The 12,523-nt window shown below is 41.9% G+C and overlaps 1 protein-coding gene across 2 annotated transcripts in view; it reads left to right on the plus strand.

The window, feature by feature from the left end:
- Positions 1–12,523, plus strand: part of paplna (papilin a, proteoglycan-like sulfated glycoprotein) — a 155,466-nt gene that overhangs the window by 127,361 nt on the left and 15,582 nt on the right. For both annotated transcript variants that reach the window (XM_028822019.2, XM_051919912.1), the window contains 3 exons: positions 601–730; positions 2,552–3,641; positions 8,243–8,380. In XM_028822019.2, the coding sequence (XP_028677852.1) occupies positions 601–730; positions 2,552–3,641; positions 8,243–8,380 (1,358 nt within the window). The remainder of the gene's footprint in view (positions 1–600; positions 731–2,551; positions 3,642–8,242; positions 8,381–12,523) is intronic.

The following is a 12,523-nucleotide window of genomic DNA, read 5'->3' on the forward strand; positions in this document are numbered from 1 at the left end:
TAATAATGTACAGATGTGTACAGACTGGAGTCCACAACAGAACTGACTCGATAGCACAAAGATGGTGACTTTAAAGGAGAGCGGAGGAAGTGGCATGATTGAGGCGGGATTTCCCATGACTGGTCTGCAGAGGAGTGAGAGAAAGAGTTAGTACATTCCACCACTCCCTGGTTTGGCATGGAATTACTCTCATTCAGGCTCTTTAGCTGCTTCCCATGTGCATGTGTGTGACATACAGTATGTAACAAGGCAACAATTGATAAGATTTGTTGGCAGCTATCTTCTTTATCAATTATTATTAATGACATTGACTCATTGTTGCAACCTGTCTCCATATCACTGAAGACCTGCGACCCGTGGCAAAACACTTTCAGGGAGCATAACAAGTGAATCACGCTCTCAGTTGTGTGGCAATGTCAACAATTAGCAAAAGCAGGAATGACAAATTTTACAAAACAAAAATGAGATTGTTGGTTTCCAGTAGAAGTGTTGATGTATCATCTTCTGTTTTTAGCACAGGTGTCAAAAACTGGGGGGGGGGGATTTGTTTTCTGATTCCACAGGGCATCTCAATAAAATTTTCTCTTGATCTGTTTGCAGCCTTCTCATTCTCAGACTCAGAGGACCCCATCAGATGTGTGCCGATCTGCACCATTTGGTTGCTGCTTTGATAATGATGTGCCTGCCACTGGCCCAAATGGAGAGGGTTGTCACCAGCAGCCCAGTAACTGTATGTGATATAAAAATGTATTTATTCGATTTAATGTGGCATCTATACCTGTGTTCCATTACCTTTACCATTAAGTTATAAACTGAATGAAAGAGATTCATTAAAGTTATGAATTACTGGTGCAAAACAGGAAGCATGTATAGGAAAAGACGTTTTCAGTATTAATGGCCCTGGTAGCTCAATTGCTTCCTTGAGTATATTTAATCAAAATTAAAGATTAGTATAAACAGTCTGTAACTTCAAAAAATGACGATTTTGCACATCAGGACAATTGTCAAACTTGTGTGGGTTTTTGGTCTTCCCAAGTGGTCATCCAGCACATTCAGAAGTGTCAACGTGACACCCTCATCTACTGTCTTAGCTCTATAAGCAGAATGGTGAGGGTCCAGGTGGGCCTGCTTTTTGCATAACAGCACTTTCCTAATCAGCTCCTTGAAGGATTTTAATGACACCCATCTGGTTACCTCTTCTAGACCCTGGGCATTAGTTGCATTTCTAGTGGAATCTCAGATTTGGGGTAGAATACTGAACTCATGTGCAAGAGTGAAGCAGTTGGCTGTACCAATGTAACCCACTTTGTTTTTTGGGAACAACAGTACAATGTCTGGCAGGAGGAAAGTTGTAGTAATCTCAGAGGGGAACTGAAGATTCGTGTCAATGTTCCCTCTCATGTTCCAGATGCCACTAGGTGATAGGACTGATGCTGTCCGAGGGATGTAAGGTCCTCCACCTCCTGATCTAGTCAAGGGAATCAACAGTTGTCTATGTCCTGGATCAGCTCCATTTGCTTCCTATGTGCATGCTCTTGAGATCACTGATACCTGGTCATGCCGCCATCTATAGTCACCTTGTGCCAATGGAGAGTATGTGGTTTAGTGTGGGACCTGGAGCGTTGCAGAGTGGACATTCTTCAGAAGAAGTGTACCAAAGACACAGGTTGCTGGGGCTAGGGAAAGTGTCATACATTGATCTTAGGAGTAAACTACGTCTGGCTTGTGGTTTCCTCCATGTGTCATTCCAGCTCAGTTCCCCATTGACAACTCCCTCCCAGGTTGTCCAGGTCTCTTGTTGACTCTGACTTACAGCTTTCACTTTGTAGAGCTCTACTTCCATATTGGCTATTTTGGAGATCAACAGCTTTCTTTTCCTTTCCTGTGGCAGTAGACCACAACACAGAAGCCTTTCCTCACCCAAGACCACTTCTTCCAGTCTGTGTCCTACTGACCACTTCCTGCAGTCTCAGTCTGCTAATGGCTTGGTTAACAGCCTTCCATCTGCGACCGGCTCTAATCTGAGCCTTTGCTCTGCATGCTGACTGATTAGACGACCCTCTCAGCTCCATCGTTTGCCTTCCCCTGTGTGCAACTCAGGCTGGTTGACTTTAGTGGCAGTTGACGCATGTTTTTTCCAAAAAATCGCACGCTGGAAAGGCGCCTTGGTAGGCCTAGTTTTTCCTTATGTTATTATTGGTCTTACCATCCATTCTCAATGCTGTTGTTGTTGTGATTTCATATATCTTTAGGGGCCACTTCAGCCCCTGGTAGAACAGGGTGTTGCGTCATTGTCACAGCTTGTAATGATTTAGGTGAAACTGCTTTTGAGTACTTTCAGTGTCTTATGTAAATAAATCTTCAATAAACATTACTACACCCTTACTGTGGTATAAAATATTTTAAAAATATTTTTATTTTAATTACGTCTATAGATTAGCTTTGCACTGCAGTGATTTCTTATGCAAGGGCTTGCTTTAGGCAAGATATGTTTGGTTTTTTCGGGCATGATCATGGATCTAAAAACATTTCTTGTTTTTGTTTCTTATAGCTTATCCTCTTCATTGTCTTCTTCCCAGTGCCAATGGCCCATGTGCGGATTGGACTATTCGCTGGTACTTCATTCCATCAGCTGGTGGTTGTAACCGCTTTTGGTACGGAGGCTGCCAAGGCAATCGCAACAATTTCCAGTCAGAGAAAGCTTGTCTGAAGGAATGTAAACCACAAGGAGAAAATGTTGGGTTGGACTATGGAAGCCATTTCACAAGGCAGTTACATCCAGTAGCAGGAAGGGGACAAGACATCATGGCTCAAACTGTCAACTTAGGAAAGGGTGTTTCATCTGATCGCAGCCAGCAAAGGCTAGCAGTGCAAAGTGGGCAGGAAACTCCAAGGGGGGACACCTGGACAGTGTCTCGTGATGAACATGCACCCAGTAGTACCAGTCTGGTAAACTCTCAAAATAATCACAAAGTTTTAACTGTTTATCACAGAGGGGATCCACTGTTGACCATTGAAAAGAATCTGGATTCTCGAGTATCAAGTTATGCTAATGGCAAAGGGCAAACTGAAGTGTCCTTGGCTTCCAAAGGGCAAAGTATGGGAGTGGACGGTAATAACAACAGGAGGTTTTATGACAGAGAGTCACGGGTGAATTTTGTGAAGGGTCAACACCGACTTATACATGGTGGGTCACAGAAAACACCCTCCCCTACGAATTCTAACCATGGGTCAAAAATAACCGATGTTCTGAGTACTAGGCAGTTCCCTTTTGACCAAGATAATCCCAGAGTTTCAAGTAAGTCTGAGCACATAATCCACAATTCAGAGAGCATTAACCCTGAAACAGTTAACACCAGATACCCCACTGATGTAGGGATGGGGGCTTTCTTTCCAGCCAGCAATCAGCAAGGAAGAAGTTCACCTGTATTCTCACAGGTGATCACCTCAAGGCCTGAGGTTGCGAAACATCCAGAAAAATCCAGAGAAGAGGTAGAAGAAGAGGATGACTCAGGTGCCAAAGATGATCGCCATAATGGACAGCCTGCACGTACAGAGACGAGTCTCCAGTCTCAAGTTGGAGTGGTGCATGGACGGAGTAATGCTGCCGTGGATTATCGTAACACACCGAAAGTGCAAAGGTAATGGTGGTATCCAGGAAAGGAGACAATTGGTGACCTTAAGGCTGTTTTATCTCCAGGTACCTGCTCTCTACGCATATGGCCTAGAGTTATTGTGATGGTATACAAAGGCATTTAATGAAGGTGACAGCATGAGGAATCTGCTGCATTTTAACATGGTCTGTCATGACTACTCCTGTGACTTCCAGGGCTTCTCCAAGATCCTCATCAGCTCAAAAGCTGCTTAGCTGAATAGTCCTAGTGACCAATAGTAATGTAGTTTTAGGTTGGGACAGCATGAAAGTAGAGGCCGTCGTTGTGGTCCACAGGTTTTTTGAGTTGGTCCTTAGTCAATATGAAGGTGAACTTTGTAGCTTTGTTCTCAGAAATATCTCTGTGCTACTTTTTCTTTTTGTTAAGTATGGTGAAGAACAAAGTGATGATGATGATTTAATAGCTGATGCGTGGGCCATACTTGTCTGGTGCTTTCAAAAAGTGGTTGATGCATTATCAAAGAATTTCTAACTCTTGATGGTCTTATTTAGATATTCAGTATATTAGAGTTCCATCTTTCTTCCAGTCTGCATGAAAACAGAACAGGTGACACAAGAGCAGGAGTGATTTCATAGTACATGAAAAAGAATAATGAATTTGTCCAGATTGGGGGTACAAGTGAGGCTTGTTAGTATCAGATAGAAATATCTTCTGCATTGGGTCATCAGATTGTGAATGTAATAGTGTTCATTCAGTGTCACAGGGTGCTAAAGTGTATCTCTGCTGCAAACGGCACAAGAAGAAGAAGACGACACTGCATTTATCTCATTACCCAAAGCATTAACACAGTGAATAGGAAGTCAATTTAACCAACGCCAATGTGCAGCATCCACCTGGATGATGTGATGGCAGACATTATTGCACCTCACCACACTTTAGCTGTTTAGGTGGCAAAGTGGTGAGAGAGATAGTTAGCCAGATAGAAACTGGGGATGATTAGAGGGCCAGAATGACCAGGCCGTGAATGGCTATTTCGCCAGGACATCAGGATAAACTCTGTTCTTTATGAAGGATGCCCAGAGATCTTTTATGACCACAGAGAGTCATTACTTCAGTTTTACGTCTCATCCAAAGGACAATACAATACAATACAGTACAGTACAGTACAATTTATTTTTGTATAGCCCAAAATCACACAGGAGTGCTGCAATTGGCTTTAACAGGCTCTACCTTTAGACAGCACCCCAGCCTTGAAGACAAGGGAAAACTCCCCCAAAAAAAAGGAAGAAACCTTGGGAAAGGCAATTCAAAGAGAGACCCTTTCCAGTGAGCGAGCAGTGGGTGTCAAAAAAAGGGGGTGAATACAACACAGAACAGAACACAAGTAATCCATCCATCCATCCATCCATTTTCCAACCCGCTGAATCCGAACACAGGGTAACGGGAGTCTGCTGGAGCCAATCCCAGCCAACACAGAGCACAAGGTAGGAACCAATCCCGGGCAGGGTGCCATCCCACCACAGGACACACCCACACACCAAGCACACACTAGGGCCAATTTAGAATTGCCAATCCACCTAACCTGCATGTCTTTGGACTGTGGGAGGAAACCCACGCAGACACAGGGAGAACATGCCACCTCCACGCAGGGAGGACCCGGGAAGCGAACCCAGGTCTCTTTACTGCGAGGCAGCAGCACTACCACTGCGCCACCGTGCCACCCACAAGTAATCCTCAAACAAGTAATCCTGAACGGTCTCTCATCCAGGGCCCAAACAGGCTTAGCTTCAGGTGGATGACCTCTTCTGAGGTGCAGGTGGTGAGGCTGCTGGCTCAAAAGGTAGGAAACGGCTCTGAACAGGCCGTCAGCCCACTTTAGGACCCACTCACTCATTAACAGAGGGGCAATTTGAAATCACCAGATAATATGACCGGCACATATGGGCGTGTGGGGGAAAACTGGAGCACCAGGAGAACAAAACATGCAGAATAATGCTCAGTGAATAATCTGTCCAAAGGCTGTTACCATCAGAGCGTGTCCACCTCACCAAAATGCTGAAGGGTACTGACATTGCACAGACTTTCCAGAGAGATGGCAGATGTTTGTGATCAGGTCTTATGCAGTCAGACCATAGCTTGGGAAGGTTTAAAAGGTTGTTTAATGGATGATGGGGTCTTGTTATATGGGCATTATATATATATATATATATATTGTCATTTCAGTAGCAGCAGTAATATGGTATATTAATTTTGATATTTAACCATTTAAATATCCAGTTGGTTACACACACAAGCATACTCCAGATGTTTCTGCAGCATCTATTGACAGTCTTCGCACTTTGTAGCTTCTTGTTTTGTTTTTTTTTTTAACCTTTTGTATGCATTAGATACTGCATTTCAAGAGAAATCTAAATGGTTAAGAATTCTAAAAAAATATGCTGGATAATTAAACAATATTTAAAGTATCTCCGGTTGTAATCAGCCTTCAAGATCACAGACTAATTGGCTTATTGTATTCAGTCTTTGTAGGCTTCTTCTAGTGCATTTCATTATAAATATTGAATGTGGGCTGCAAGGACCTCTCAGGAGATAAGGTTGTATGAAAGATATGGACCAGTTGAAAGACATAATATTTTTCAAATCTTTGAACAGCATAATTCCCAAGCAACACTATCAAAATAATGACAGATAGCACAAGGACTTTGTCTGGATCAGAGAAGATGAAAATAAGAATAATGAGAGAGACCACTCTCGATCATTTCATAGTCAATGTGGCCCTCTTGTGTTTTAGCCTAAATTGAAACACATAAAAATGATCTCACAATGAGGCAGGATTGAGGGATCTGAAGAAAGTTTTAAACTAACCAGAGAAATTAAATATTTTCACATCATTAACCTTTGGTTTGAACCCTCTTTCTGTGACAAATTTCCCCTTCTGGACAAATTAAGTTGTATCTGTCGATAGCATGTCACCCAAAGAACACAGCTAGCTACACATGTGAATGATGGTAGTAATACAGTAATATTCTATTACTGAGGCACTAACCCTCACCATAAACCTGGACAGTCCTCAAAACGGCATACAGAATAGAGGTGGCTTACAGCAGGTCTTACACTCTCAGTAAGAAAGGGGAACGTGGCAGGGCGGGAATAAAAAGGGCATCACTCTTAAAGATTGTCTTGCCAGTGGGACGTCAGTCAATGCAGGCCTGTTTTATTGTGCTCACCCAGAGGGACACCAATAAATGTGGGAAATGGAAAGGTGAGTTTGAACTTGGTTCATTAATGATCAGTCACCTCCTAATACATCCAATAATTCATTAAGGCTTCTACTTTATTTACCTTACCTGTCTCTGCTGTAGGAGAGGTTCTACGGCCTTTAGATTTATATCAAGGTAACTGAAGCTCACTCGATTTAAGAAGCAGAGTATTACAATTTATTGATAAACAGAAGGACTATAGAAACTTGATCACTGTACACACTGTACATGTTGACATATAAGACAGACAAACATCTAACATAGAGAGGCTTGCTGTTTACTGGCTACTTAGAGTTCTGATTTATCTTAGCACAGATAAACAGTTTAACAGTACCGAGTCTTTAAAGATGATGTCCAATGTTTTGTGGATCAGCTGCCTTGTTGTTGCTTCAAGTTCAAGTAGAGGATTCATCTTGCGTTGGGAGTGGGCTCTTTCTCTTTGCAGTATGATCCTTTATTTCTGGTGTTCTGTGATGGCTGCTTTCTCAGTTTTTTTTTTGCCATAAGACCCTGTGGTGTGTTGTCTTCAACTTAGGGAAGACCATTACTGTTTCTGGCACAATGGTGTAGGTGCTGAAGTTCCCTTATTGATGTTTGGCCCACAGCGTGGCTTGGCAGTGAGATGGTCAAAATGTGATCCTCAAAGAAAAGAAGTTATCAGCTCTCCGAACATAAAATGGCTAATCAGCTTTTAGTTTCTGTCAGAAGATTCAGAAGGTCATTTTGCAGATTTTTCTCCTCTCTGAGTGAGTGTCCAGCAGAATATTCTCAGATGGGATGAGTGTATTTAGTTTTAAAGGGAGGTATAATTTCTCCTGATTGGATTAAAGCCACTTCCAGTTACAAAGTCAATGTGTTTCTTCTTAGGCAAGTTCTTCTGCTTATCGGAGTTGTCAACTCCCTTGAATTTTACCTCTTTGTGTCCATTTCACACCTTCTGACTCAAGAAGCCTGCAGAGGAGCCTCTGAAGAGATGTCCATTCAACTCTGATTATCACCTTTGTTATCCGATGATGTCCAGGCAGATCCTGGTGCCAGCTGGAGTTCAGCCACTTAGTTTGGAATGCAAGTGGGTGAAGGCGTAGCTGGACGGTTTGTTAGTGGTCTTGGCCGTTCCTGGTTTCTATTGGCGCGCTGTACATGTATTTGGTTGTTTTGTGCCTGGGCCTGGGATCTCGGTTATAATAAGATGTTTCTTTTGGTTTTATTCAGTAGTAATAGTCTTCCTATGCAGTATTGTTTCCTCTAACAGAGAAAGTGTTTTGTGTATTTTATTTCTCTATATAGACACCACAAAACAGAAAAGATACCTCGGATTAAATTACTGTTTCTGTTAAGTAATTGTCTTCTTTCCCCTCCACCCCCCAGGCTATCCATCGATAAGTCTGGTCCTTCATCAGTCACAGGAAGGCCCGGCCAAATGGTAAGACTTCCTTGCAGGTTCTCTGCCAGTTCCTCTGTGAATGTGGAGTGGAGAAAGGACAGCCATCCCATCCCGTCCTCCAGGTAGGAGCCCTTTTCTTCTGTGCTTTATTCCTTAAATGGTATGTGAGCTCTCATTTCTTAACTTGCAGCAGCGTTCTTGCCACTTGAAGAACTAATACTTTAAAAATTAGAATTCTTCTCACTCCTTGTAGACAGTATTTTACTTTGTCTTTTTACGAATGTGCTTGTAAAATTGAACAAAAAAATGTGTTTTTCCGTTAGAATTTATTTCAAATCCAAACATAAATAAAGACATACATTCTGAGAATGGCATTCATTTATGTGGGAAACTCTAATGTAAAAGATTTTTTTTTTTTTTTTTGGAATTTAAATCACTTTTTATAGAAATCTTTACATGTACATAAATTCACGAGTTATTTCATGTCTGTCTTCTGGGTGCCTTTTGTTATTTGGCGTTTAGTAACGTGAGCCCGAAGCACCATTAAGTGACACGTCTCTAGACATGTCTGCTTTGGTGCTTTCTCTGCAGCATTATAGATTTTCATTCAGGAAGTCTTCAGGCCCCTCCACTTTTTGCACACTTTATGCTGTTATACATTTAAATTTAAATAGATAAACTGGACATCGTTGCCCTTCAGTCTCCACTCAATAACCCATTGTGACAGCTGAAAACATTTTGACAAAGGTTTGCAGATATATGGTATGTACTCGCATATAAGTTGGGTCTTGAAACCCGAAAAATTGATCATAAAATCAGACACCGACTTGTACGCCCATTTAAAAATGCAACATTTACATTTTTTTTACATCTTCTTGCCTCCTCCAATCTCGCACCAGTTTCTCAGACGCATCGAATTTTGTTGCAGCAGCGCAGTTGCCAATTTCTTTTGCCACTTTATAGACTTTTAATTTAAAACCAGCTTCATGTTTACTTCTGATCGAATGCTCCATCGTAGATAAGGGATGCTGTTACAATAAAGGTGTATGAGGGTGTGAGATACACCCTCACACCCGACGAAGTGCAAACGTCGCTTCGGAATAGTTCAGGTATTACTGTGTGGTCACGTAGGCACAATACATAGAAAAAAAGGCCGTGTGCTCGGTGGTTACTCTCTCAGATGGGCGTTAGCATATCGTAATCTCTTGGACCAATAGCAGGAGTTTTCCGCATTCGACTTATACAACTGGCATTATATAATACTGGAAATTATACGGTAAAATCAAGCCCCGACTTATCCACGGGAGAACTTAAACATGAATACAGTATATATGGTATTCAGCGTTGAAAACGTAAATCTCTCCTTCATGGAAATTTTCAAAGCCTTAATTCAGAGTTTTGTAGAAGACCTTTTGGCAGCAATTTCAGCTTCTCGGTGAGCTTTGTACCCCTAGATTTGGGTAGTTGATCCATCAGATCCTCTCTAGCTCTGTTAGGCTGGATGGGAAGTCTGTATCAGCTGGCAACCTTTAACTGTTTTAACTTTTTTTAACTGTTGTGTGTATGTCAATTATGTAACTTATAATTGGAGAGTCACCAAAACTGGAATCAGATTCCTTGTAAGCATGCATACTTGGCCAGTAAATCTGATTCTGATTCTGATCTTCCAGTCTCTCCATATGTTCTATGTCACTCAAGGACAGAGACTTGTCCCAAAGCCAATCCAGTGTCGTTTTGGCTGTCTGCTTCAGGTCATTGAACTGTCACCCGTGTCTGTGGTGAGGTGCACTCTGGAGCAGATTTTCTTCAAGGACCTCTCAGTGTTTGGCTGCACTCATCCTTCCCTCAGTTCTGACCTGTCTCCCTCTCCCCATAGCATGGTACAGCCACCACCATGCTGTACCATAGGGGTGTTATTAGGCAGGTGATGAACAGTGCCTGGTCTTCTCCAGACGTAGTGCTTGGAGTTCTATCCAAAGATTTCAATTTTTGTCTCCTCAGGCCAGAAAATCTTTTACTCTTTGGCAAACTCCAAACAGGAGTTAGACACTTTATCATAAAAGCCTGATTGATGGGATGCTGCCGAGATGGCGTACTTCTTACTTGCTCTCCTCTCTCAGCAGGAGAGTCCTGAAGTTCTGTGAGAGTAACCATTTGGTTCTTGGTCACTGTTGCAGAAAAGACTTAGTAAATAGAAAAGGCCTTGAGTCATCAATATAAACGAAATCCAAGGACATTTTTATTTACACCAACTGATGGAGGCTCATTGTGTGAGCAGCAAGACTATCCATAGTAAGTGTGATTAGTCTTAAGAGAGCAGCTTCTGTTAGGCTCATTGGCATATAGTAGCTAGTAAACATTTCAGTCAATCACCAGTGACCACTCAGATACTCAGTACATTCTAGCAGTACCCCTCTGCCAATGAATAACCTCCAGAGGTACCAAAATAAGTTAATCATTAAGCGTCTTGTCGAAACATTTGGTTTACAGAATAAGACTTCTTATATGTGAACTGTTATCACAGAACAAAGCACAAAGTTAAATGTTACATATGATCTCATTTCCGAATATAAATTGTTAGGTACAAATGATGTCAGGATGACCCAGCTTAACAGGTAGGCAGTGTCAAACACTTTATTTATTTTCCCTTACCTTCCTGACCAACACCTTTCTTGCCTAGTTACTCCGTTTAGCTGGACAGCAGACACCAGGAGGAGTCCTGGTGGTTCCAATCTTCCTCCATTACGTATTCATTGAGACCAGTGTGCTAAAAGGACCACATGAAGCTTCATAAAATGGTTTGATCCCCTTGCTGCGGTCTGTGCCTCACCACAGTTTGATCACAGAGTTTCCTTGGACTTTGTGGCTTGTTTTTGGTCCTGACGTGCAGTGTGACTCGTCAGACCTTCTCTACACGTATGCTCTTCTAATGTCCAATCAATTCACTTTGCTACAGGTGGACTCTGATCAAGTTCTAGAAACATCTCAAGGAGGATTCAGGCAAACAGGAGGCACATGACCGCAACTTCCAGTTTAAATACTTCTATGAAGGAGAGGTTTAAGTTTTTGATCTATACTAATAAAAGGCAAAGCCCTCACTCACTCACTCACTCACTGACTGACTCATCACTAATTCTCCAACTTCCCATGTAGGTGGAAGGCTGAAATTTGGCAGGCTCATTCCTTACAGCTTACTTACAAAAGTTAGGCAGGTTTCATTTCGAAATTCTACACGTAATGGTCATAACTGGAACCTCTTTTTTGTCCATATACTGTAATAGACTGCAGCTCAATGGCCGTGGGAGGCGGAGTTGCGTATCGCGTCATCACGCCTCCCACGTAATCACGTGAACTGACTGTGAACGCAGTACGTACAAAACAAGGAAGAGCCCCAAAGAGCGCTGAAGAAAACATTCATTACACAATTGAGAAGGCAGCGAAACAATAAGAAGCGAGCGAGTGATGCATACAAGCATATTCATAAGTGCAGCTACTGCGGAAACAAAGCACGGTGTAAACCGTAAGTTTAAATTAAGTTTATAGAAACGCTCCCCCAGCCGTTTGCAATACCATATTCGCGACATACAAGTTTAATGAGAAGACACGAGGTATAAACGAGACTTTGGATCACTTTGTAACGGAGTTAAAATTGCTGTAGCGAGAAAATTTTAAGTGCCGGGTCTTAGCTAACATTAAATAGTTCATAGACCTACAAAAGGTTGCCATTGATTTGAGGCAAGATTGCTTTTCTCCTGTACAACTATACGTTGCATTCTCAACAGTAAGCTTGCACGGCTTGGTCATATTACAACCGGAGTGCTGAACTAACAACGTGGTATACAAACAGAACTATAACAATCGTGATAAAAGAACAATAAAACAGCGGAGAACCCATGGATTAAATAAAAAGGCTGCTTCCTTGGCAAAGCAAGGAAAAAGGATGACCTTATATGGCATTCGTTTATAAAACAGCAGAGAAGCTGTGTAAAGACTGCTTCACAAAAAAACAGCAGAGCGCCTTATATGAGCAGGCAGTCAGCTAAAGAAAGGAATCAATAAATAACTATAATCGAAATAAACGAACAAAAAATAGCAGAGAATCCGCGGACTACATAAAGGAAATGAGTACATGAACAGAAAAGTGAGTCTCAAATAGCTACACAATAACTATAACAATCGTAATAAATGAACAATAAAACAATACAGAACCGCTAAGCAAGGAGAAAGGACGGCTTTATATGGCGTTCGTTTATAAAACAGCGGAC

This window comes from Erpetoichthys calabaricus, chromosome 16 (genome assembly GCF_900747795.2).
Source record: "Erpetoichthys calabaricus chromosome 16, fErpCal1.3, whole genome shotgun sequence".
In the NCBI taxonomy this organism is placed as follows: domain Eukaryota; kingdom Metazoa; phylum Chordata; class Cladistia; order Polypteriformes; family Polypteridae; genus Erpetoichthys; species Erpetoichthys calabaricus.